At 38.4% G+C, this 20,834-nt stretch overlaps 5 protein-coding genes across 5 annotated transcripts; 2 read left to right on the top strand and 3 right to left on the bottom strand.

Annotated features, from left to right (window-relative positions):
- Positions 1-650: 650 nt before the first annotated feature.
- On the bottom strand, positions 651-11,777 carry B0P05DRAFT_589949 (uncharacterized protein; the record flags this gene model as incomplete). Its single annotated transcript, XM_051582764.1, has 17 exons — positions 651-6,854; positions 6,904-7,146; positions 7,195-7,388; positions 7,450-7,818; positions 7,874-7,957; positions 8,007-8,187; positions 8,258-8,682; positions 8,726-8,848; positions 8,901-9,051; positions 9,099-9,544; positions 9,601-9,874; positions 9,922-10,155; positions 10,209-10,519; positions 10,571-10,791; positions 10,837-11,329; positions 11,370-11,519; positions 11,570-11,777. The coding sequence occupies 17 exons, from the start codon at positions 11,775-11,777 to the stop codon at positions 651-653; spliced, it is 10,311 nt and encodes a 3,436-aa protein (XP_051432001.1).
- A 1,614-nt stretch (positions 11,778-13,391) lies between these two features.
- B0P05DRAFT_554091 (uncharacterized protein) lies at positions 13,392-15,198 on the top strand. The gene is made up of 2 exons (XM_051579645.1): positions 13,392-13,467; positions 13,524-15,198. The coding sequence occupies exons 1-2, from the start codon at positions 13,430-13,432 to the stop codon at positions 15,169-15,171; spliced, it is 1,686 nt and encodes a 561-aa protein (XP_051432000.1). The 5' UTR covers positions 13,392-13,429; the 3' UTR covers positions 15,172-15,198.
- Positions 15,192-17,738, bottom strand: B0P05DRAFT_476127 (P-loop containing nucleoside triphosphate hydrolase protein; the record flags this gene model as incomplete). Its single annotated transcript, XM_051574881.1, has 9 exons — positions 15,192-15,421; positions 15,463-15,593; positions 15,636-15,791; positions 15,838-16,256; positions 16,305-16,806; positions 16,852-17,108; positions 17,153-17,196; positions 17,245-17,443; positions 17,493-17,738. 9 exons carry the CDS (start codon positions 17,736-17,738, stop codon positions 15,192-15,194), a joined length of 2,184 nt encoding a protein of 727 aa, XP_051431999.1.
- Positions 17,739-17,928: 190 nt separating this feature from the next.
- B0P05DRAFT_574009 (putative sodium bile acid cotransporter) lies at positions 17,929-19,337 on the top strand (the record flags this gene model as incomplete). Its single annotated transcript, XM_051581540.1, has 5 exons — positions 17,929-18,424; positions 18,463-18,525; positions 18,567-18,991; positions 19,034-19,155; positions 19,196-19,337. The coding sequence occupies 5 exons, from the start codon at positions 17,929-17,931 to the stop codon at positions 19,335-19,337; spliced, it is 1,248 nt and encodes a 415-aa protein (XP_051431998.1).
- A 382-nt stretch (positions 19,338-19,719) lies between these two features.
- B0P05DRAFT_451846 (uncharacterized protein) lies at positions 19,720-20,185 on the bottom strand (the record flags this gene model as incomplete). The annotated part of the gene is made up of 3 exons (XM_051573891.1): positions 19,720-19,898; positions 19,941-20,064; positions 20,111-20,185. Coding segments are annotated over 3 exons (378 nt in total), but the record flags the coding sequence as incomplete, so codon positions are not given.
- Positions 20,186-20,834: the final 649 nt, after the last annotated feature.

Below are 20,834 nucleotides of genomic sequence, written 5' to 3'. Positions count from 1 at the left end.
AGAGTAAGTCTCTTTTGGCCATTGTTGGTTCAGATTGGTCACTCGTCTTATATTCGTTGTTATAAGGACTGAAAGAAAGTTATGAAACATTTAGTAACCAAGACTTTGGCTTGCAAATTAAGATGGCCAAACAAGGCTGGAAAAACCCTCTCATCCAACAAAGTGCTGAAGCAATTGTACAAATCGGTGGATCAGATAATGAATCAGGTGTGTGATGTGCTCAAATCGGTGAATGTGTCTCTGGTATCCAGAAACGTATTGCTGATATATTTGATGCTATCAAGGTCAAGGTGGTTGGTGCTCATTCCAATGATTAAGAAGCGTTGATTGCAGACTCAAGAGACTAGCTGTCACAGCTACTTTTTTCAAGATATTCTCTCCTGTTTCAAACTAACATCAGTCAATCCATACTGATTTTATCAACAAGACAACATCCTTCTGTACAAGAAGCGATGCGTTGGCTGGGCGCGACATGCCGCTGTTATAGATAATTCTTCTCTCTATAAAATGATTACTTAATGAATTCTCCAACAGAATCATTCCAATTGCATCTCATGGTAATTGTTAAAAAATAATTGTGAGAAACATTCAGGCACAGCAAAGCACACCAGCCTATTCGTTGAGTAAAATAAAGTTTACTTGTTCTTATTTTAATCTGTCTGTGATTCCAAAACTTCCCAAATCATTTTGATAACCTTATCCAAATGGAGTGCAATGTTTTCATGTACTAAACCAGGAATTCTTTCTCGCTTAAGTCCAAGCCATTCAACAGGAGGTGTTGCATCACCCATGACTTGTAATTGTGGCTGGAAATTTACAGTATTGACCGAAGTATAGACATACTTTTCAACCTGTTCATTTTCAGTATCTGCTTGTGTTGCGTTTTCTACAGTAGATGGCATAGTTTCGATCGTAGGAGTAGAATATTCACTCTTGCTTGATACACTCAGGGCAAAAGATGATTTTCTTCGACTGGTTTCTGGAACACTGAGAATATTGTCTTCGTTATCATCAGCATTGTTTGAGCTATTTGGTGTGTTCAATTCAGCGGGAATTGGCAGTTTATCATTGTTCTTGTCACGAACACGATCAAGCTGTAGACTAAACATGTTGATCATTTCTTGAAGATATTTGATCAACCCTATATTCAAAGAGACACCAATACGACCAGCAAAAACGGCGTCAAACTCATAAGCAATATTACGATCTAATTGAGTAGAATCCATGCTGACTTGTGTGCCAGGAATACCAAAGATCTTTGTTCCACCAAGATTCTTGGGTTTAGTAGCAGCTGGTGGTAAGGGAGCACTGTAACGGATCATTAGATCTTTTCCAGGGACATTCTTGGCTAAAGAAGCGCTGGCTAACGTAATGATCAATTTTCGATGTACTCCTTCTGCAGTGCGAGGGAATTCCTTTAAGTCGATCTTGAATTCTCTTGCTCTAATATCTACATTATCGGAGTCTTGGAACTGGCTTGGATAAATCACGAATTCTACAGCTTGAATACAGATAGAAGTCTGGCTGTTGATGGCTGATTTTTCATAGAGTGCCTTGTTATTAACATGACCAACGTCGAATGATGTTTCATGTACGTTTGGTATGCTAATTGACTTCATGCCAGCCTCTACTTTTTTCTTTTGAAGCAATTCATCAAACTTTTGAATCATGGTGATAATGACTGGTACTGTCTTAATAGAGATACGAGCAATAAGTGCATCTAGATTAGCTGAAATATGTAAACTGTATTTGCCAGCCACCTTTTCAAGGTCAATATTGAGCTCCAGCGATTGTTGAATGACATCTAGAATATTTTGGTATTCATATTCAAATTTCGCCATGAAGCCTTCAAGAATCACATAGATCGAAGACATTTCTTGACTAGAAGATTGATCTATGCGTCCCATCACAGCCATGCGTTTGAACTCTGCACTTCCAGACAGTCTACCTTCAGATAGTACATGAATCGCTTCTAGTATCAAACTGAGTCCTTTGCTTTCTTGAGGTGTCGCATGGGCTTGGAATGACAAGTTTTCGGGTCTAAGTGTTATTCTACCAATGTTTTGTCCCAGATCTACAGAGAATTTCATGTTTTGTAAGCGAATAGCAACGTGTTTCGAGAAAGGAGCTGGTGATTTTGGTGAAGAAATAGCATGGACTTGACGATCTACAGCGGTCGTTTGATCTATCAGTTGGCTAGAGGGTCCTTGCTTTTCCATATTGCTTTGTGCTCTAGATTCATCTGATGTCTCGGCAGAAATGGCTTGTGCAAACCAACACTTGTAAAGCACAAGCAAGTCTTGCAAATGTCGCATATTTAAATCGCCACTGATATTAGGAAAATCAACAATCACAGAAATATCGTCATTCAAATGACCACCTTCCCTCTGAGAAGTAAGCATGGCATTAAACAAGATGCGATCAATGCGAGCATTGAGACAGGCTTCAGGTGAGAAATGGTGTTTTACAACAGCTGTAGTTTCTCGAACAGATCCAACACAACTCATAGTACGAGAAGTGGTGTCTTTAGAGAAAGCATTCAACAAAAACTCGCTTTCTTCCCATCCTAAAGAGCAAATGACTTTTGAGACAGGCTGGCAGCTCAAATCGAGTTGTGTCTTGGACAGACGCAAAAGAAGTGAAGCATTTAAATTGGATTCGGTCTCTGCAACTGCGTCCCTATCTGCCTTTCGTTCACTTGATTGCTGTATACCAAGTTTAAGACCGGTGACAACCTCATGCAAGAACTGAACAAATGCAGGTTGAAGTGTATTGCAACTTTCACGTATTAATATGTCAGCATGAAATCGCTTAGGAGCCTCTGCCACTGTTGCATGTGCACCCAGAGGTGTTTGATAAGTCATCCAAGCATTGAGTCCAGGTAAATCAAGCGTTGCCACATTACTCTCTCCTGGTTTTGTTTCGAAACCAGTACGTATACGCAGCGAATTGAAATGTTGCTTTTTCGTCTTTTGAACCTCGTTTGAGTGGCGTTTAGGGTACATACGAATGACACCACTATCGCATTCAAATTGGCTTTCTACATCCAAATGAACGACTTCTGATCTGTTTGAGGAGGAGGATGCAAGTGAAGTAAGTGATGTTGAAGATTTACTATTCTTTGAGTTCAGATTTGATTTGGCTGTAAAGCTATCGACACGATCCATACTCTTGACATAGATGATACTGAGGACATTGATATAATCAGCAATTGTTCCGTCTACATCTACTTCAAAGCCCATCACTTTGGCATCCATTTTGACCCTCTGTATAGGTTTGATATTTGTTGCTGATACGTTGCATGAAATACACGGGAAATTGATTAAATTCATTCGAGGATGATTCTCAGCTATAAAGTGCTCTGCCTTGTTTTGATCAAAACGCTTTACAAATTGCATAGTGATGTTATCAAGTTGCAATGCACCTTTTTCAATGCTCTTGGATAAGAATTCAATGGAGGAAATAGAGAGTAATAAGGCACTTCCATCTCTACATGATTCAGAAATAGGAACATCCGATCGTTCATCAAGAGGAATAGCAATACCTAAACGACGTACATGCAAACAAATCACTTTTCCTTCTAGTATGAATTGTGTTTCATCTTGAGATGCTTTTTGCCATTCATTCTTGACAGAGATGGATTGTACAATACGTTTTGTGTTTGTGGACAGTTGATCTATTTCTTCTTTCTTCATCATCTTCTTTTTACTTAGTTCAGTATCATAGTAAATGTACATTTCAGCAAGTTTTCCAAGCGCTATAGGCTGCATGACTGCTTGTATTCGACAAAAGTCGACAAAAATAGCTTCAAAGTTTTGTTCTGTATGATGAGCATGTGTGCTCTTAGTGCAACCATCCTCTGTACACAGAGACACATAGTTTTGTACACTAAAGTCAGCCAAAATGTAAGCGAGACAGTTACGATGACAAGCAGTATCTTCATGTCCCAACACATCTTCTACAGTGTTGTGATCCAGTGAGAGCGAGAAGTTTTTGGCTTGGAGTTTCCAAGTAAGTTGGCTGGATGCATTTCGTATGTCTTCATTCGTTTTGCTGTCATTTGAAATTGATGCTTCCAATAAATTGGATTGAAACATGCCAATGGCAGAAGGGCTAGAGGCGGAGATACGCAAGCCATCTAGAGAGATGTCCATTGTATATTTGAACACTCTACTGACTTTTGAAGATTTTGATTGCTCGTTTGCTACAGTATCAGCATTTTTGTTGTTGTTGTGCTGCTTTGAATAAGACAAGACTTCTATCAATTCACTGACTTCATTACCCACTAAAGACTGAGCTGTTAATAGGGAATCAATCAGACCAACATCAAGCGACATAGAAATAAGCCCAACAAATAGAATAGACCTTAACTTTAGCTGTTCGCCACCATCCACGGTTTCGTTACGAAGGGAGCCTGTGCTGCGAATACCAGGAATACTAAAAATGCCAGTGTTATCTCCTTTGCTTTTGTTTTTTGCGTCTTTGGTAATCAGATGTATTTCTTGCTTGGACAATTGGAAAGAGTACATGCGAACAGGAGCTAATTTCTGTTGATTTTCATTGACCATCAAAAAGAAGTCAAGTATTCGATATTCTACACTCAAAGAAGGCAATAAGTCAGCTTGAATCAAGAATTCATTCAACAGGAATTGTAGCTTAATATCAGACTTTCTCGACGCTGCATTTGGCTGCGAGGAAGCAAGTGAAAAAGCACTTGAGTTCTCAGGTACGTCTTTTCTTTGCACTTCCCATTCTTTGACCAAGTTTTGAATCATAAAGTGATATCGTCGACCTTGTTCAGCTTGCCATGATTCAACAAAGCCATAGAGTCGAAGCAAACTTTGAGGAGCATGGATGTGGAATTTGTGGATATTTGAAAACACATTGAGTACTTCCTTACTTGCATTTATCTTGTTGAGCTTCTTTGTTGCTTTCGCTATTTGTGAAACATTTGCATTCACATTAGCTTTTTCCAGAAGAACGCCCAACAGAACTGTTTGAGATTTATTACGGCGAGATTCTTCTTTAAATTTGATGTCTACTGTCTGAATACCACCAGCAGCTTCTAGGATCAGTCGTGGTTCAGAACTTAAATTGCGGCGCGGTGTCCTGTTGGAGCTACGTTTTCCAGATCCAGTATCCGAGTCTCGGTCTGCATAAGACGTGAGTTGGAGTGGAGCTAATTTGGGGTTTGAGAACAAAGCTGAGCCTTGTATTTCGGTCACGATTGTATCCATACAAAGTTCTTGAGCGCGAGCGACAATCTGTATTTTATCTACATTGATCAATGCCTGAGCGACCATATCGACTCTACTGAGCATAGCATCAAAGTCAAAGTCTTGGTTAGGACTTGTAAACCTAGTTTCTTGCTTTTTATCGGATGAATAACTACGTAGTTTGGTTGCAAAGACTCTTTCAACCAGTATCATGTGTCTTGCAAAGGCTAGAATGATAGGATTGGTAGAGATATCAATAGAACCCACTCCAATCTTGGTGATAACATCCAAGTATCCTTCAACAATTTCAGATTTACGATAGCCATCAGGCGTAGTATTTGTATCTGCAGATAAGGCAGATATAGGCGACGACTTGAATAAGCATTCAAGTAATAATTCAACAGAGCGAATACAAATACTGTTTTCTTCCTCATGAAACTCTGATGCCTCTTCTTCATAAATCGTGAATTTGAATTGACCGAGTCTGAATTTGGCAAAGTTAGAGGAGGACGTTAAGAACTTGACGGCTTCATCAGTGATGTTTTTGTTCACAACGCCTTCTTGCTTCATTTTTTGCTTGAAGGGTTGAGTGAACAATCGACTATGTAGTACGTCTTCATGCCCGATTTCCCAGTTTCTCCAAAGAGAGAATGTCTGAACGACGTTTTTAAACATGGCGTCTGAATTGATTCCTTGTAATGCACCGCCAGATGTAAGTCTATATTGTAATTCTTCCCGCTTAGATAAAGGCATAGATCGAAGACAGTGTCGCATGCGAGCTAATAATTTCCAACCAACGTCGTTTCTAAAGTTACGAGAACCTAACCTTAGCATAGTAGTTGGAGCTGTCAAGAAAATAGGATCGCCAGCAACAGCTTGAGTAACTGAAAAATTGGCAATTTCATTCACAAATACTTGGACTTGCTTCAAGCGTTGCTCTTGGAAGCTCTCTAGAATTCCCTTTAAGTCGTCGACAAAGACAAGCCATGAATGCACAGCGCCCACTAGAATTTCAACGGATTCTGTGATAGTGATCGTATCCACTTCTTGAATGGTCAACTCGGCAAAATTCGGTTTTCTAGCTCCAAGCCATTTAAAACTGAAACCTTTCACTGCTAAATCCAACATCACCAGTTCGTTTACCAAGGCATCATCATCATCGTCTACTGCGTTATGATATAGTTCCTTGTTTCGCAACGATTCGTACGGAATACCAAAGGCAATGGATTGGCGTTCATGTTGCTTTGAGATGTACTGTACTGTTGAACCCATATCACCTACATCAATATGCACTCTTGATTCTTGTAACACTATGTTTGATTCGGCTACTTTATTCTTCTTTTCAGCGAACGCATAGTCTTCAAATTTGACACTGCCAATCATGTGGAAGTCATTCAAAAAGATATCTGCAGAACAAAGTACGGTATCTTTGGCATTGTATTGTGTCTTGACAATAGATTCTCCATGCAGATAGGAAGGCAGTTCATCGGGAACAGTGACGTTTTGAATAAAATGAAGGTATGTTTGAGGAAGAATGACAGCAAATCGAGTACAGATGTATTGGTCTGTCAGGTAACGTGTTAGTTGCTCAATATACTCTATTTGTATTGAGTCCAACATGGTTTCCAGGTCCCAATCCTATCAGAAATAGTGTGAGCTTCCTTCATCGAGTACTGTTATCACTTACATCTTTAATTATCTCTTCAGTAAGTTCTTGAATAAGCTTGATAAGGATAGGAGTGACCAGCATAGTAACTGGTCTTGTTGCTTCTATGACTGTGGTGGCGACGACCTCATTGCCTTCGCCATATGCATCGGTTGTATCAAACTCTGTATTGATATCTTCTTGATGCTTTTTGGTACTTGAAAAATAGTCTTCTGTATGATAATCATTTTGGTCATATAATGGCCTGCTTTTCTCTTCAAAATCCTAAAGACTCAGTAGTTAGTATGGTAAGCGCATTTATCTCGTCTTTACCTTTTCAGGGTAAAAAGAAGCTTGCGAAGGAGGTATATAGGGATGAAAAAAACCTCCAAAACTAAGTTCTGTATCTTTTCTTTCAATTCTATATCTTCTCAAATAATCACTATAAGGAATTGACGGAGGAATGGCAGATTTCAGTTCTTTTGTAGAGATTTTTCTGTAGATTTCTGTTCTCTGATCATTGGCTTCTATTGAAGAAGGTGATAAGCAAACATGTATCGCAACAACAACAACAACAAAAGTACATACCTTCATCGCTCGTTATACCTTGATCTTCTTTTGATATAATGGAGTAGTTATCAGACAGCCAAAAACTATTGAATGCTGTTTCCTCGGTTTCTTCTTCGTTATCCGAATCCTTGGCAGTATGGAAGGAGTCATTATCTTTGGACAAACCGCTATGCATAGAAAAGCGCTCATAGCAGACATTTTCAAGATCAAAGTCAGAATCATCGCCATCAGATTCATTGAATATAAGCTCACTTGCCGACGAGCTATGACGCGAACTTGACATGCTGCTTGGATTACTATAGCCTCTTGGTCTTCCCTGCCTTGGTGTTGGAACATCAGTATATAGAGAACTTGTATCATATAAAACCGATTTGTCTTCAACCCGGCCTTTTTGGTATTCAATAGTAAGAAACACAATCAATGAGTCAACAAAATCGCTTACCAGACATGAATGGCCTAAAAGGAGGAGCATAAATAACACCCACATGATGTTCATTTGTACCAGACTGAAAGGATGATCGAGAAGCTATCAAATAGAATGAGATACAAGTGCAATAAAAATACAATGCTTTTACATTGAGAATTGGTATCTATGTCTTCATATAACCGTATACATCGACGTGTAGGATAGTCTTGAGTACGAATATAGTTTTGCTGCTCGCTTCTTGCCTTTTGCCAAGATGCAGTATGTCTAAAAATAGTGATATTTAATCCCAAATCAGCTTTCGCAACCTCAACCCATGAATAACTATCACCCTACAAAAAAAAAAGGAAAAAAAAAAGAATACGTTAAGAATCCAATGATCATCTAGATTGAGTCTTTTACCTCGAGAACTTCGTTGTTTCTAGCTTGATCTGGGTTAGCAAGACACCGCGTCAAAAAGACTGGAATTTTGATGGTAATACATTGACTGTATTTGACATTGATCAGATTATTGAATTCAATGAGGACGCCGTCCTTGAAGGAGATATTAGTAGCACTGTTTAAACTCATCAGACTGATATCAATCTCTCGAATATAAGCTTTCAAAAATGTCACATCAGGTAAGCTTTTTGATTCAAGTTCTTTGGAAACCGCATTGTCTTCATCAATCAAGTTATAAGCAAACGTTTGGCCAAAGCAAGCAAGGCCTAACAAGAAAGAAGGCTTAATTTCACCTGTAATACGACCTACATCAAAGTCCCAATGACACAAATAAGTAGCACATTCAGGCAATGGACCAAACAATCGATGGGCATGTACATTAAAACCTAATAGGGCTATAAATGCAAGTATCAAACATTGTATATTTACCATCAATATAAAGGTAATTCTTTGGATCTCTTGCATTTTTAATTCTAAGGTACCCTTGTTTGAATTGAGGGTTTGGGTTGCTGTCTCTGCTCATAGTAATAGGGCTGATGTTCAGATACAAGTCTGATATTTTTGATTGTCAAATTTGGTTCAACATAGCACAAAGAATACTTACCCATATATACATCCAAGTTCCGAAGTTCAAGCTGCAATTCTTGAAACTCCAATTGTGAATAACGAGAACATTCATACAGATTTTCAGGCAGTAACAATACACCATCTTCCAAGTCCAACAAGACGTACACTTCAAAGGGATCCACTTGAGGCTATTATAAACAAGTAAATGGGTTGTACAGCAGAGGATGATTGTTACCTTTGACTCTAGCTGTCTCTTTTTCTGCGCTAACCATTCTTCGTTATTATTCCTTCTCTTTCTGTATTCATCAATTGTCGAAAAATTGTTCCAAGCGCCAAAATAGTTATCTTTAAGCAAGAACAAGTAACGAATCAAGGTACCAAACAACTTGACAGTGGCTCCATTGATTTTGATATAGAGGTTGCAAGATTCGATATGTCGCATAATATCAACTGTGCTATAAGCTTCATAGGAGCCTTCGATGCCTATATTGACAGCAACAGCAGCATGTGCATCATCCTCTCTCATGAACGCATTCAGTGTATGCGAAGTCTGTAACGATAAACCTGCGTTAATATGCTCTGCATTGACAGTGAACTTGATCGCTGTTGTTTCTGGCTGGAATTCAGTAAGAGGTAAGGTTACGCCCACAGTCAATTTGTGAGTCTGTACTTTCAAGAAGGCTACACAAGAACAAAAAAGTGAATACAGAAAAGAAGAAAAAGGATCACAAACTTACCATTATCTTCAATTGAATTAGGATTATTAATCACATTGTGTTCGTTTACACAAAGGTAAACAGTTGGATTTTCTAAATTGAATTGCAATTGGTATGTTATAGGCGTAAAGTGTAGCAAGTCAGCAGGCGGTAATGAAGTCCAATCTTTAGCCACATCTTGTAATAGGTAAATATGGTCACGTAGCAAGAAAATGGTTGCTTTTTTGGGAGTGATCTTGATATTCCAGAGACGATATGCGTTCCATTGAAGAGGAGCAGGCATTTCAATTTGTATCTAAATAAACATTCAGTATTTCCATATGAAACTGGGCCAGCATTTACCTCGATACGGTGAGACTGAACAAAAGATGAATAATTGACACTTGAAGTAATGTCTGTTTCTTTAAGGACCATGTCGACTTTATTTACACAACCATTTGATCCATACACAAACGGCGTTGTTACTTTGATATAAGAACCTTCCCCTGCTTTTAGATCAATCCAGCCATAAGGTCTTGTATAGTACCCGTCCGAGCCTATATCCAGATCTGATGACCCAGAAGCATATTTCCAATCCTAAATTAGGGAGTTTGTTTATGTGTACACATACATTCATCTTCTTGTCCTACCTTTGATTTTTCTCTTGTTGGTACTCTCACTTTTCCTTCATTCATGAATTCAATATAAGTTTCAAAAGAAGTAGGTATGCGTTGCTGACCGGGTTCAAGTCTTGTTGTAGGTGTGTTTCCTCGGTGGGAATTAGGAAAGAAGTAGTCCTGCATTTGATTTCTTTGTCTATCAGCCCACGGACCATATTGTATTGCTGCATCCCATAAATAAATTCGGCATCCCCATTCAGGAGATAACCCACCGTTTCCGATATCAATGTCTGTCATGCCTGGGAATGCGTCAGATGCTTCTTCAGACGATGGTACTGGGCCTACATTGCTTTCACATGAGTAACACACACAATATTATTCCTTTGCTCTACCTGCATAATCAGCATAATAAGTCAAAGCCATTTCATTGCATTCCAACACATTATTGACTCGTGCGTATTCTTCATGATAAGTCGGGTTCTCTAGATCATCATAGCGCGCCTCTGAATGACCTTCTCGAATAATATGTTGTAAGTGTTGCATTTCGCCATACTGTCTTGTTTTTATAAAAGACAATAACCAATCCCAAGCTCTGTATAACAAATGATGCATACTAATATAAAATAAGTCTAACTGTTTATAAGCAAAATCAACATACGTTTTTCGAGGTAAGGGCTTTCGAGCTCTCTCTGCATCTACTCTGGTAAAATCCATATTATCCTTAAGGCTTACTTGCGGCTTTCTTAACACTACATCAAGCACTGTCTTATAGTAATCCATGGATGATCTTGATTTTGAAATACTGTAGATTCCACTTGCTTGAGGCATTTTACACACTATCATGGATTTGATCTCTGTGTTACCAATCATCACAGCGCCTGTAGTACATTCAAACTGAATTGGCATTAATCTTTCTAATAATGAATGATTGTCTCCATTCATCGGAGTTTGGCTTTCGGGATCAAGGGCAGCTCGAGTCTCTACTGTAAGCTTTTCTTGTTCCGTTCCTGCTGTTGTTGAAGGATTTGTTTCTACGGGTGATAACCCAAGTACGCTTTTCATTCTGTCATAAGCTGGTTTGTTGTTATAAATAAAGCATTCAAGCCCTTCCACTTTACAAGCAATTCGACAAGGTGAATGACTTGTTTTTCCTAATGATTGTCAGCATGTATTTGACACCAACTAGCTTACCTTTCTTATCATCTTCTGATTTACGCACATTAAGGAGCCAATATTGAATTGAAAAATGGCCTTTAATGATAGAAATGGATTGATTTGTAGACAAATATCGAAGATTTTTGAATAAAACTCGACCTCCTAATAACGAAACACGTATTGAATCTACATGAAATTAGAATGAGTTCCTTCATGATAATTCACTTATTGCTTACCAACTTCGATATAGGCATTGTATTTTCTCCAGGTATATTGGTTTATAAGGAAAGTAAGTATTTGTCCAAGCACTCGATTGAAGTAAAACAAAAAGAAAATGACCACGACAATCACAACCAGACAATAGACAACAAAAAGCCAAAAGTCACTTTGCGACTGAATGTTGGCATTCGTGGTGGTGGTGGCTGCTGCACTAATCAGGTCCATAACTATGCTAAAGGTAGACAAAAGAGTTTCTCAGTCAATTTAATTTAAGCCAGCTATTTTGATAGTCACATCACTTCCAAAAAGGACATGTTTATTCTTTTTAAATGGGCAATAACCTGATGATACAAATGAACGACATCATGTGGTCTGAATAGACTCTAAATCCTTCTTGAGTTGCACAGCAAATAGTCACTCAATTCCAGTATGGTCCTATAAGAATTGAATGGCATGTGCTCGATACAATATCTCTTTTTCAAGTGCAGTAGAATACATCAGATTGCTGTTTAGCAATTATTTTTCTTTTTGTAAATTAAACATGATCAACAAGTCAATTTAGCTACAATAGGGCATACTTTTTTTAAAAAATAAACCAATTAAGTAAATCTATCTGACTATTGCTATTACTTGCATTACTTAGAAGGCAAAATTTCTAGATTGAAGTATCTGCTATTCATCTTTAACCTGAACAAGTCATGAATTATGCAATTGAAGAGATTGGAGCGGCGGTTCAATTTCTAATTTTTCAAGAAGCTCATGTAAAAAAAAAACTATTGAAAAGCAGTTGAATGGACTTCAAACCGTTAGTATTTTCTCTTATTATAGTAGCAGAAGCTGTAGATTCAGCTATAGGGTATTTAAGTATGAAATAAAGATATTAGTTCTATTAGTAGGAGTCTTCTTATCTTAGCAAAAACTGTTTTTCTGTTTTACAATCATAACTCGTAATTTCTCCAGCAGACTTGTATAAAAAAGCTAGCTATAATATTAAGCTGTTTTTAATATACTGTTTGAGCACTCGAACATGCTTTTATCATCGTTTTTTAACGTATAAAATCGAATAAAGAAGAAAAGTCTAAGTTTTAAATCGAGATGATGGAAGTTGGTTCAAGGAAAATCCATAAAAATGGGCATTTTGACCATATCCATTTTTTGAGTGTTTGATGGTTCCAAAAGTAACAGATATGTTGCTAAACATATCTTATGCAACATCTACACACCAATTCAGGTTAAAAAGCTCATATTTGTCATGCTTTTGTATGTACTAGAATTCAGGGCTTTAATGCTCATTTCTTACGAAAATGTCTTTAATGAGAGCTCTGAAAGTGATATATCATCCTATCCAATACTTGCTATACAGGAACTGTTTTCACTCACTAAAGACATAACTATTCGTACATGATCTCTTTCAATTTTTTTCTTTCTTTTTGCTTTAACTTTCTTCACAAGTAGAGAACATAAACGACTCGCATTACTAATGCTCATCATATAGTACCCTTCAAGGGATCCCCTTGTCGTTCGCCATCAATCACTAAATAAAGTCTTATCTAGGAAATCCACGCAAATGATTCTCACATGGCAAAGCTTCCATGTTGAACAAAGAACATAAAGCAATGCCTTGTGATGAACTTGCTAAAAAGGTGTCTCATACTCTTCTTAATGAGCCAGAAAGACTTGTCTTTGGTTGCCAACCATGGCTTGACGCGAAATTATTCAAAACACGTCTTTATTAGGCGCGTTATTCACGCGCCATGTGATTTCATTGGGTGACGAGTAAATAAATTTTTGTACGCTTTTTCTTTCTTTTTTCTCCTGTTCCCATTTTTTTCTATTTTCTTTTTTTTTTGTGTACAACAAAAAGTATAGTCTACTTGATGAGCACAGACTCAACAGACACTAGAAACGCTCTCGAGTAAGCTTTTGTTCTATCTTGGCATCTCATCTAAATAAATTTCCCTTTTTGCATAGTCCGCTTTCATCACTTGACAATATGGAATCAAGTGTATTAAACAAACTAGATTTAAACACAATGCAACAAGACAATCTTGCTTCAAAACGATACTCTTTATCCCAAGAGATCAAAGACAATTTCTATGCTATTCGTCATATCAATGAAGAAAATGAAAACACGGCACCTACAAAAAAGTCAACAAGAGGCCGAAAACGACTTACAGCAGACGCCAAAACAAATGAAAAGCCTCAAGAAAAACGCAAAAAGCAACGCAAAACAAGAGCAACACTCTATCAAACATGTTCTGGTGTTTGGCCTGATAGCCATCATTCCTTGGGCGATTTGAGTCATGATTACATCAAATCGCTTAGTCAACTTGTAAAAGTGCGGCTCAACCAAGCAAAGTTTAAAATGATGGCCAAACTAGACCACCATCATGAATTATTCAGTTTTTTAGCAGAGGAACTGGTTCCTCCTACACTACCTAAGAAACCTCATGTGATCCGTCTGTCTGGCAAACAAAACAAGACAGCCATGAGTGTGGTAGGCAATGGAAAAAACCTATTTGCTCGTAACAAATCACAACAGAAACGAAGACCTTCTGTGACCTATACAGAAGCGATCTTTGAACTCCCTTCTACTCCCATGGATCCTTATGGCCTGGCTATTTCTCCTTCAAGACAGACACCCAAGACATCCAAAGACCGTAAAAAGAGAACGCACAAAGTACCCAATACAAAGCCGAAGCGAATTACTACGCCCAAGAGAAGATCTGCGGCTGCTGACGTTATTCCTGTGACTTTATCTGACGGTACCTCTGTTTATGTATGTGAACCATGTAACAAACGATACAAGAACCGTAATGGTTTAGCTTATCATATGGAACGTTGTAAAAATACACCCAAAAACACAACTGAGAAAGAGGAAAGCAACAACAGTAGTAGTAGTAGTAGTAGTAGTAGTAGTCAATCAGACAGTCATCGCATCCAATGTAATTGTGGTCAAAACACAGATGACACAATGAACATGATTCAATGTGAAAAATGTCGCTTATGGCTTCATTCTGAATGCGTAGGTCTCTCTGAAGAAGAAGAAGACGCATTTTACTGTAGTAAATGCAAAGAACAATCTGAAGCCAACCAAGTAGGCAAAGATTTATTACAATGCTTACTTGAAGCACAGGCCAATGATCGATTACTTGAGAAAGAAAAGCCCAATGAGGATGATACAGGCAGTCAGCTCTTACAGGAATTCCTTAGTCAAACACCTTTAAATGAAGATGATGAACTGTTTAGTGTACATACAGCTGAAGAGCAGATCAACTCATCTCAACTCCATATCTGGGATGATTTCAATGTCAATTCGGGCTTTGACAAGAACAATGATCAATGGAAACTTATAGACGAAGAAGATCCATTCTCTACTAACTATGACACTGATTTACCCAGTTCTTCTTGGAATATGAGCCTGTTTAGTCAACCACCTTCACTGTTATTCTCAGATACCACACTCAATAGTACATTAGACGATAAACCATTGATGGAAGAACTCACACCAGACACTGCTCAGTGTGAATCAACTACACCTATCCAAGCCACTCCAGATGGCCTTTGGTTCCAATTTGCCAACTTTGATGATGATTATCAACAATGTGAATCTTCTTAAATAAAACAAACAAGCATTTATTAACCATACATTGCAGCAGGCGTACCATTTTCATTCTTTTTTGTCTTTGAAAGAGGAGGTTTTTGTGCTTCAGGATGTACAGCCAATTCATGAGGTACTTTGGATATGCTTGATTTACTCAACATTTGTCGAAGATCATACATGACTTCTGTATCATTGTTTGACAAGAAAGTAATAGCCACACCAGAATTACCAGCACGACCTGTACGACCAATACGATGTGTGTAATCTATAGAGATTAAGCCTTTAATCCAATATAGACATGCTTACCTTCAATTGATTTTGCCATATCATAATTCACAACAAGAGACACATTCTTAACATCAATACCACGACCAGCAACATCTGTAGCTACAAGATAGCCAGCAGAGCCGTTCTTTAATTGAGCAAGAGCCAATTCTCTACATCCATTAGTATTATGCGCTGTATTGTACTATCCTTACCTTTGTTCTTGAGATTTACCACCATGTAAAGTAACAGCATGATAACCAGCATTCTTGAGTGTTTTTGATAGTGTATCCACACCACGTCTTCGATTGACAAAGATAATAATAGGAGCAGGGAACTTGCCAGAATTGAGAATTTCCATAAGACGATTACTACAGACATGAAAGTAAGTATAGATTGGGACTTTGTGTCACTTACGTCTTTTTGCCTTCTTCATTGATCATTTCTACACGCTGTTCAACAGACTCTGTAGCCTGACCTGCTTGACCAATTGTGACTACTGCTTCTCTACGCAAGTATTTCTTGGCCAATCTCTCTACAGCAGGAGGCATTGTGGCTGAAAACATAGTGGTCTGTCTATATTTGCGATTCTGGCCCACTGTTTGATCATCTTCACCTTCAGGCTTCATGTTACTGACAGGCAAAGCATCCAAAATGAAATTGACATCTGCTTCCATACCCATATCAATCATACGATCTGCTTCATCCATTACGACATAAGTACATTGATTGAGCACAAGAATACGTCTATCCAAACAATCCTTTAAACGACCCGGTGTGGCAATAATGATTTCTGCACCATTACGCAAATTAAACGATTGCTCTTCAATCAAGTGCTAACAACTCATTAGTCTATCAAACCATCATTCATTGAATCTACTTACACCACCCACAATCGACACACAGTTAAATCCCATAGGTGTGGCAAACTTGAGTGTTTCTTCTTCAATCTGTTGTGCTAATTCACGGGTAGGAGCCATGATCAAGGCATAAGGGCCCTCTGCCATGTTGTCTTGTGTGATCTTGGGCAGATCAGAAATGTAGGTCAACAAGGGAATCACAAAGGAAGCAGTTTTACCAGAACCTGTTTCTGCAATACCAATAATATCTCTGTTTTGAATACCAATAGGAATTGCTTGTCTTTGAATAGGTGTGGGTTCCTTATAGCCTACTTGTTCAATGATCTTTAGCATTTTCTCAGGTAAACCAGATTCTGCCCAAGAACGGATAGGATGAGGAATTTGACCACCTTTGGTAGAGATGTTGAAATCTTCTTTAAAGATACGCCAATCTCTTTCTTTCATTTGATCCAAAGGCTTCTCTGACCAATGACGCTCATCCCATTTAGCTTTGGCCTCTTTGTTCAGCGACATTTGTTTGAGTGCCCTATTTATGATGAGTCTATGGCATACACAAAGTGGGAGGACTTACGTTGCTCTGTCAATTTCTTCAGATGTTCTACGTTCTTTCATAAGACGATCATAAAATTCAGATTGATGCTTCTTTTGTTCTTTCAAATCAATGCCTGCAATATGTCCACGACCAAACATTTGCGCACTGTGTTTGTTGGCATAAAGGGGATTAAAGTCATACGATGTATCTTCTCCTGCATCCCAATCAAACACAAATTTGCGTTCGTTCATTCTACGGATCTTTCTCTTTTTGCGTTCTCCACCGAAATAGCGTTCCTATTCTCAAATAAGTTCATGATAGAATCCTATTCATTACATACTCGAATGGCCTGCTTTTCTTTTTCCGTCAATGCTGCTTCTTCCTCTTCAAGGAACTTGTCGTAGTCTCGCTGTCTATCTCTTTTACCATGACTATAATCATTGCGTCGTCTATTGTTATCATAACGAGAACGAGAACTGTCTTGAATACGTCTGTATTCATCTTCTGCTGCTAAATCAAAGTTTTCTCTTGCCTTACGTTCTTCTGATTGTTTCTTTCGGATCTGTTCTACTTCTTGTTGTCGTTTCTCCAGTGCTAATTTAGCACGTTCTTCTTTTGTCAAGAATTTAGGCTATAGTAGGGTGAGTTGCATAGATTGAAAAAAAAAGGGGGTGTCTTACTTTTTCAGTCAATTTGCTTTCTTCTTCCTTTTTTTTAATCAGTTCTTCAATAGAGATAGGCACTCGCTTCTTGGCTGGTTCAGGAGAAGCCATGTTTGTGTCTTGTTCAACTTGTTCTGGCTCGCGTCTTCTTTCGTCACGGTCCTTTCTAGAAGAACGACTATCTTCATAGCGTCTACTATCTCGTTTATCGTAATACCTATCGTCACTTCTTCTTATAGGTGAACGGTCGTAATAATGAGACATGGTAATATCAAAGAAAGAAAAAGAAAAACAAGAGAAAAATTTAGTTTTTAAAAGTTGCTACGGAGTTTCATTGTGATACAACTGGATCCAATGCTTTCTTTTTTTTTTATTGTCGAGAAAGTAGAATTTAGATTTCTTCTTCTTCCCCCCCCCTCCCCTTTAGAAAATGTCAGCGACAGAAACAATCACTATGTCTGCTCAAAGCACACATAGTATTAAAGAAGATTCAGATAATGCCAGCTCAAAAGATCAGCCTCGTTTCTACCAACGATGCTTATCGACTGCCTACGCTATCTTGACTCGTTACTTTTTCTTATTTGGGTTGGGTGTTGTGATTGGGTTAGCCTGGGCCTTTCCAAGTGTAGGCAAATCCAATGGTGATATTAAAGCACAATACACTGTTAAATGGGGAGCAGTCATTGTGATTTTTTTACTTTCGGGCCTTGGTCTTGAAGTCAGTGTGATGTTGAGAACAATGTTGCGCTGGCGACTTCATTTGGTCGTACAAGTCATCAGTTTTATTGTATTGCCCTTTGTTATGTATGGTGTGGTTCGTTTCTTTGTATGCGTCCATGCTGATTTGGATCCTACTGTCTATAAAGGTTGGATAATTGCCTTATCTACAAGTACGACAGTGTCTTCAAATGCAGTCATGACTCGAAATGCGAATGGCAACGATGGAGCAGGTAAGTAGGGCCGAGATGGATTGTAGCTTATGATTTAGCTGTATTGAATGCTGCTCTGGGCAATATCTTGGGTATTTTTATTTCGCCCGCACTTATGACAGGTAAGAAAGAATCACAGCTCATTTGGTGTCTTATGTATTAGCTTTTCAAAACGATCCCATTGTGTTTGAACCTGGCACAGACCGTGGTAATCCCGATTATCTAAGTATTTTGAAGAATTTAGGTTGTACTGTACTAGCTCCACTAGTGGTAGGTCAAGTCTTGCGCTACTGGTTTCCTGCCCGGGTCAAGTATTTAGCGGCAAAATGCAAGTTTCCGATCATCAACACATTAGCCCTCTTGGCACTTGTCTGGTCCGTCTTTTCCGATAGTCGGGCAAGTGATGCATTCTCAAACACAGGAGGTGTGGATATTGTAGCGATCATCTTTGTCGATATCGCCATGTATCTCTTTGGCTGTAGTATCTGTCTGTTTGTAGCTCGCTTACCTTGGCCTACTCGCTATCGAAAAGAACCTATATGGGTCACTCGTTGGCGATTCTCTCGAAAAGATGCTGTTGCCATCATGGTAAGCGGTGCATATGTGGAATCATAAGCTCATAGGCTATAGTATTGTGGTGCTACAAAAACAGTCTCGATGGGTATTCCATTGATCAATGTTTTATATGCACAAAGTAGTTATGGTATCATGGGTGTCTTGTCTCTTCCTTTGTTGATGTATCATATATTTCAGTAAGTATTTTTTTTAAGAAATTATTTAATGCTTTACAAGACTTGTTATTGGTAATCTTCAGGTGCCATTGTTAAAGAAATGGATTGAAGAAGAAAATGAGATTACACAAACAACTGAGCAAGTCTTGCCAAGAAATTCAAGTGACTGTACACCATCGTCTACTATGCGAAGAAGAGAATAAATTGTATATATATATATATATATAAAGGTCCAGCCTGGTTATTATTATTGTTATTGTTATTGTTATTATTTTACTTTTGTTGATCAGAATGCATAAAAGTTGGAACTATAGAGTCCATCATCAGGTTATTTGTGCTGTTAAAAGGTGGTGATGTGAAATTGAAATCAGTAAAAGAAGTAGAATGAGGTGGAGGAGGAGGAGGAGCTGGAGAATAGAATGGTACAGAGGAAGTGTTAAAGGATGGTTGTAAGGGAACCTGCCCTAGCATTGTGTTCGCAATGGCTTGTTCATAAGGTGGAGGAAGAGGCTGCTGTAATTGAGGTGGTAATTGAGGTGGTAATTGAGGCGGTAATTGAGGTGGTAATTGAGGTGGTAATTGAGGTGGTAGTAGAATATGTGCTGTTTCTATACTTTCGTGTGTCTTTTCATGTTTTTTAAGTGATCTGGCGTGATAATAAGCTTTTCCGCAACTTTTGAATTTACATACAAAGGGCCGTACATTTGAATGTGTCTTGATATGTGTTGTCAGTGAATCAGGACGAGAGAATTTTTTGTTACAATCTAGTATGTGTCAATCGAATGAAGAGAGTAAATATCACTTACCTGGCTTTGGACATGCAAAAGGCCGTTCGCCTGTATGTGTTCGAAGATGATTGTGCATCTTGTGGCGCTTTGTAAATGGCTTGTTAATTCTTGGGCACTTTTCCCATTCACAACGGTAGGTAGGCTATACATGTGTTGAGCAAAGAAGCATAAACATTTCTCTTTCTTACCTTGCCGCCACCTACATGTGTATCTGAAATATGAGTAGTTAGGTTTTGTAGATCATCAAATATTTCGCCACAACCAGCCCATAAACACGTTCGCGTTACTTCAGGTATGAATTCTTCTTCTAATTCTTCCTCCAGTTCTTCTTCAGCATGCTCAGACGATGTCGCGTCTTCTGTTGTTGGCTGTTTCTCTTTCTCGAGCACGACAAGTCTTGCAATCAATTCCTCCCGGGACATCCCTTGGAACTGCTTTGGATCTACTGTTTTTGTATCATGATGTAATAAAGTCGAATTATTGTGTGTAACTGTGTTGATGAATGGCTGGTGATTTATCTCGGCAGCCATGGTTTCATCATAAATAAAAATAGCAGCTTGTTGTTGTTGTTGTTGATCAACAGCTGGTGTTGCCAAGCTTTCATTGCTTGGGAGAGGATGAAACTCGACATGTAACATATTCTGTTCTATTAATCTCTAGAAAAATAAACTTTGTTCTTACATTAAAATTATTCATGAGATTCAATGAATTATCATTCTGTGGAAACACATCATGCGGAATATTGATTGAACCTAGATGGCTTGCATTGTAAAGTTGTTGTTGCTCAGGCACAGAGCAAGGTGGAGAAGGCATAGAGGATTGTGTTATTGTTTGAGGTAAATAGTTTACAGCCAATATATCATCTTTTAGCTCAAATGGTGGGGTAAAAGAAGCTTGTTTATTACTTGATAG

The sequence above is a fragment of the Gilbertella persicaria genome (genome assembly GCF_025201335.1).
Source record: "Gilbertella persicaria strain CBS 190.32 chromosome Unknown B0P05scaffold_39, whole genome shotgun sequence".
NCBI lineage: Eukaryota > Fungi > Mucoromycota > Mucoromycetes > Mucorales > Choanephoraceae > Gilbertella > Gilbertella persicaria.
This window is presented reverse-complemented; position numbering and strand designations above follow the sequence as displayed.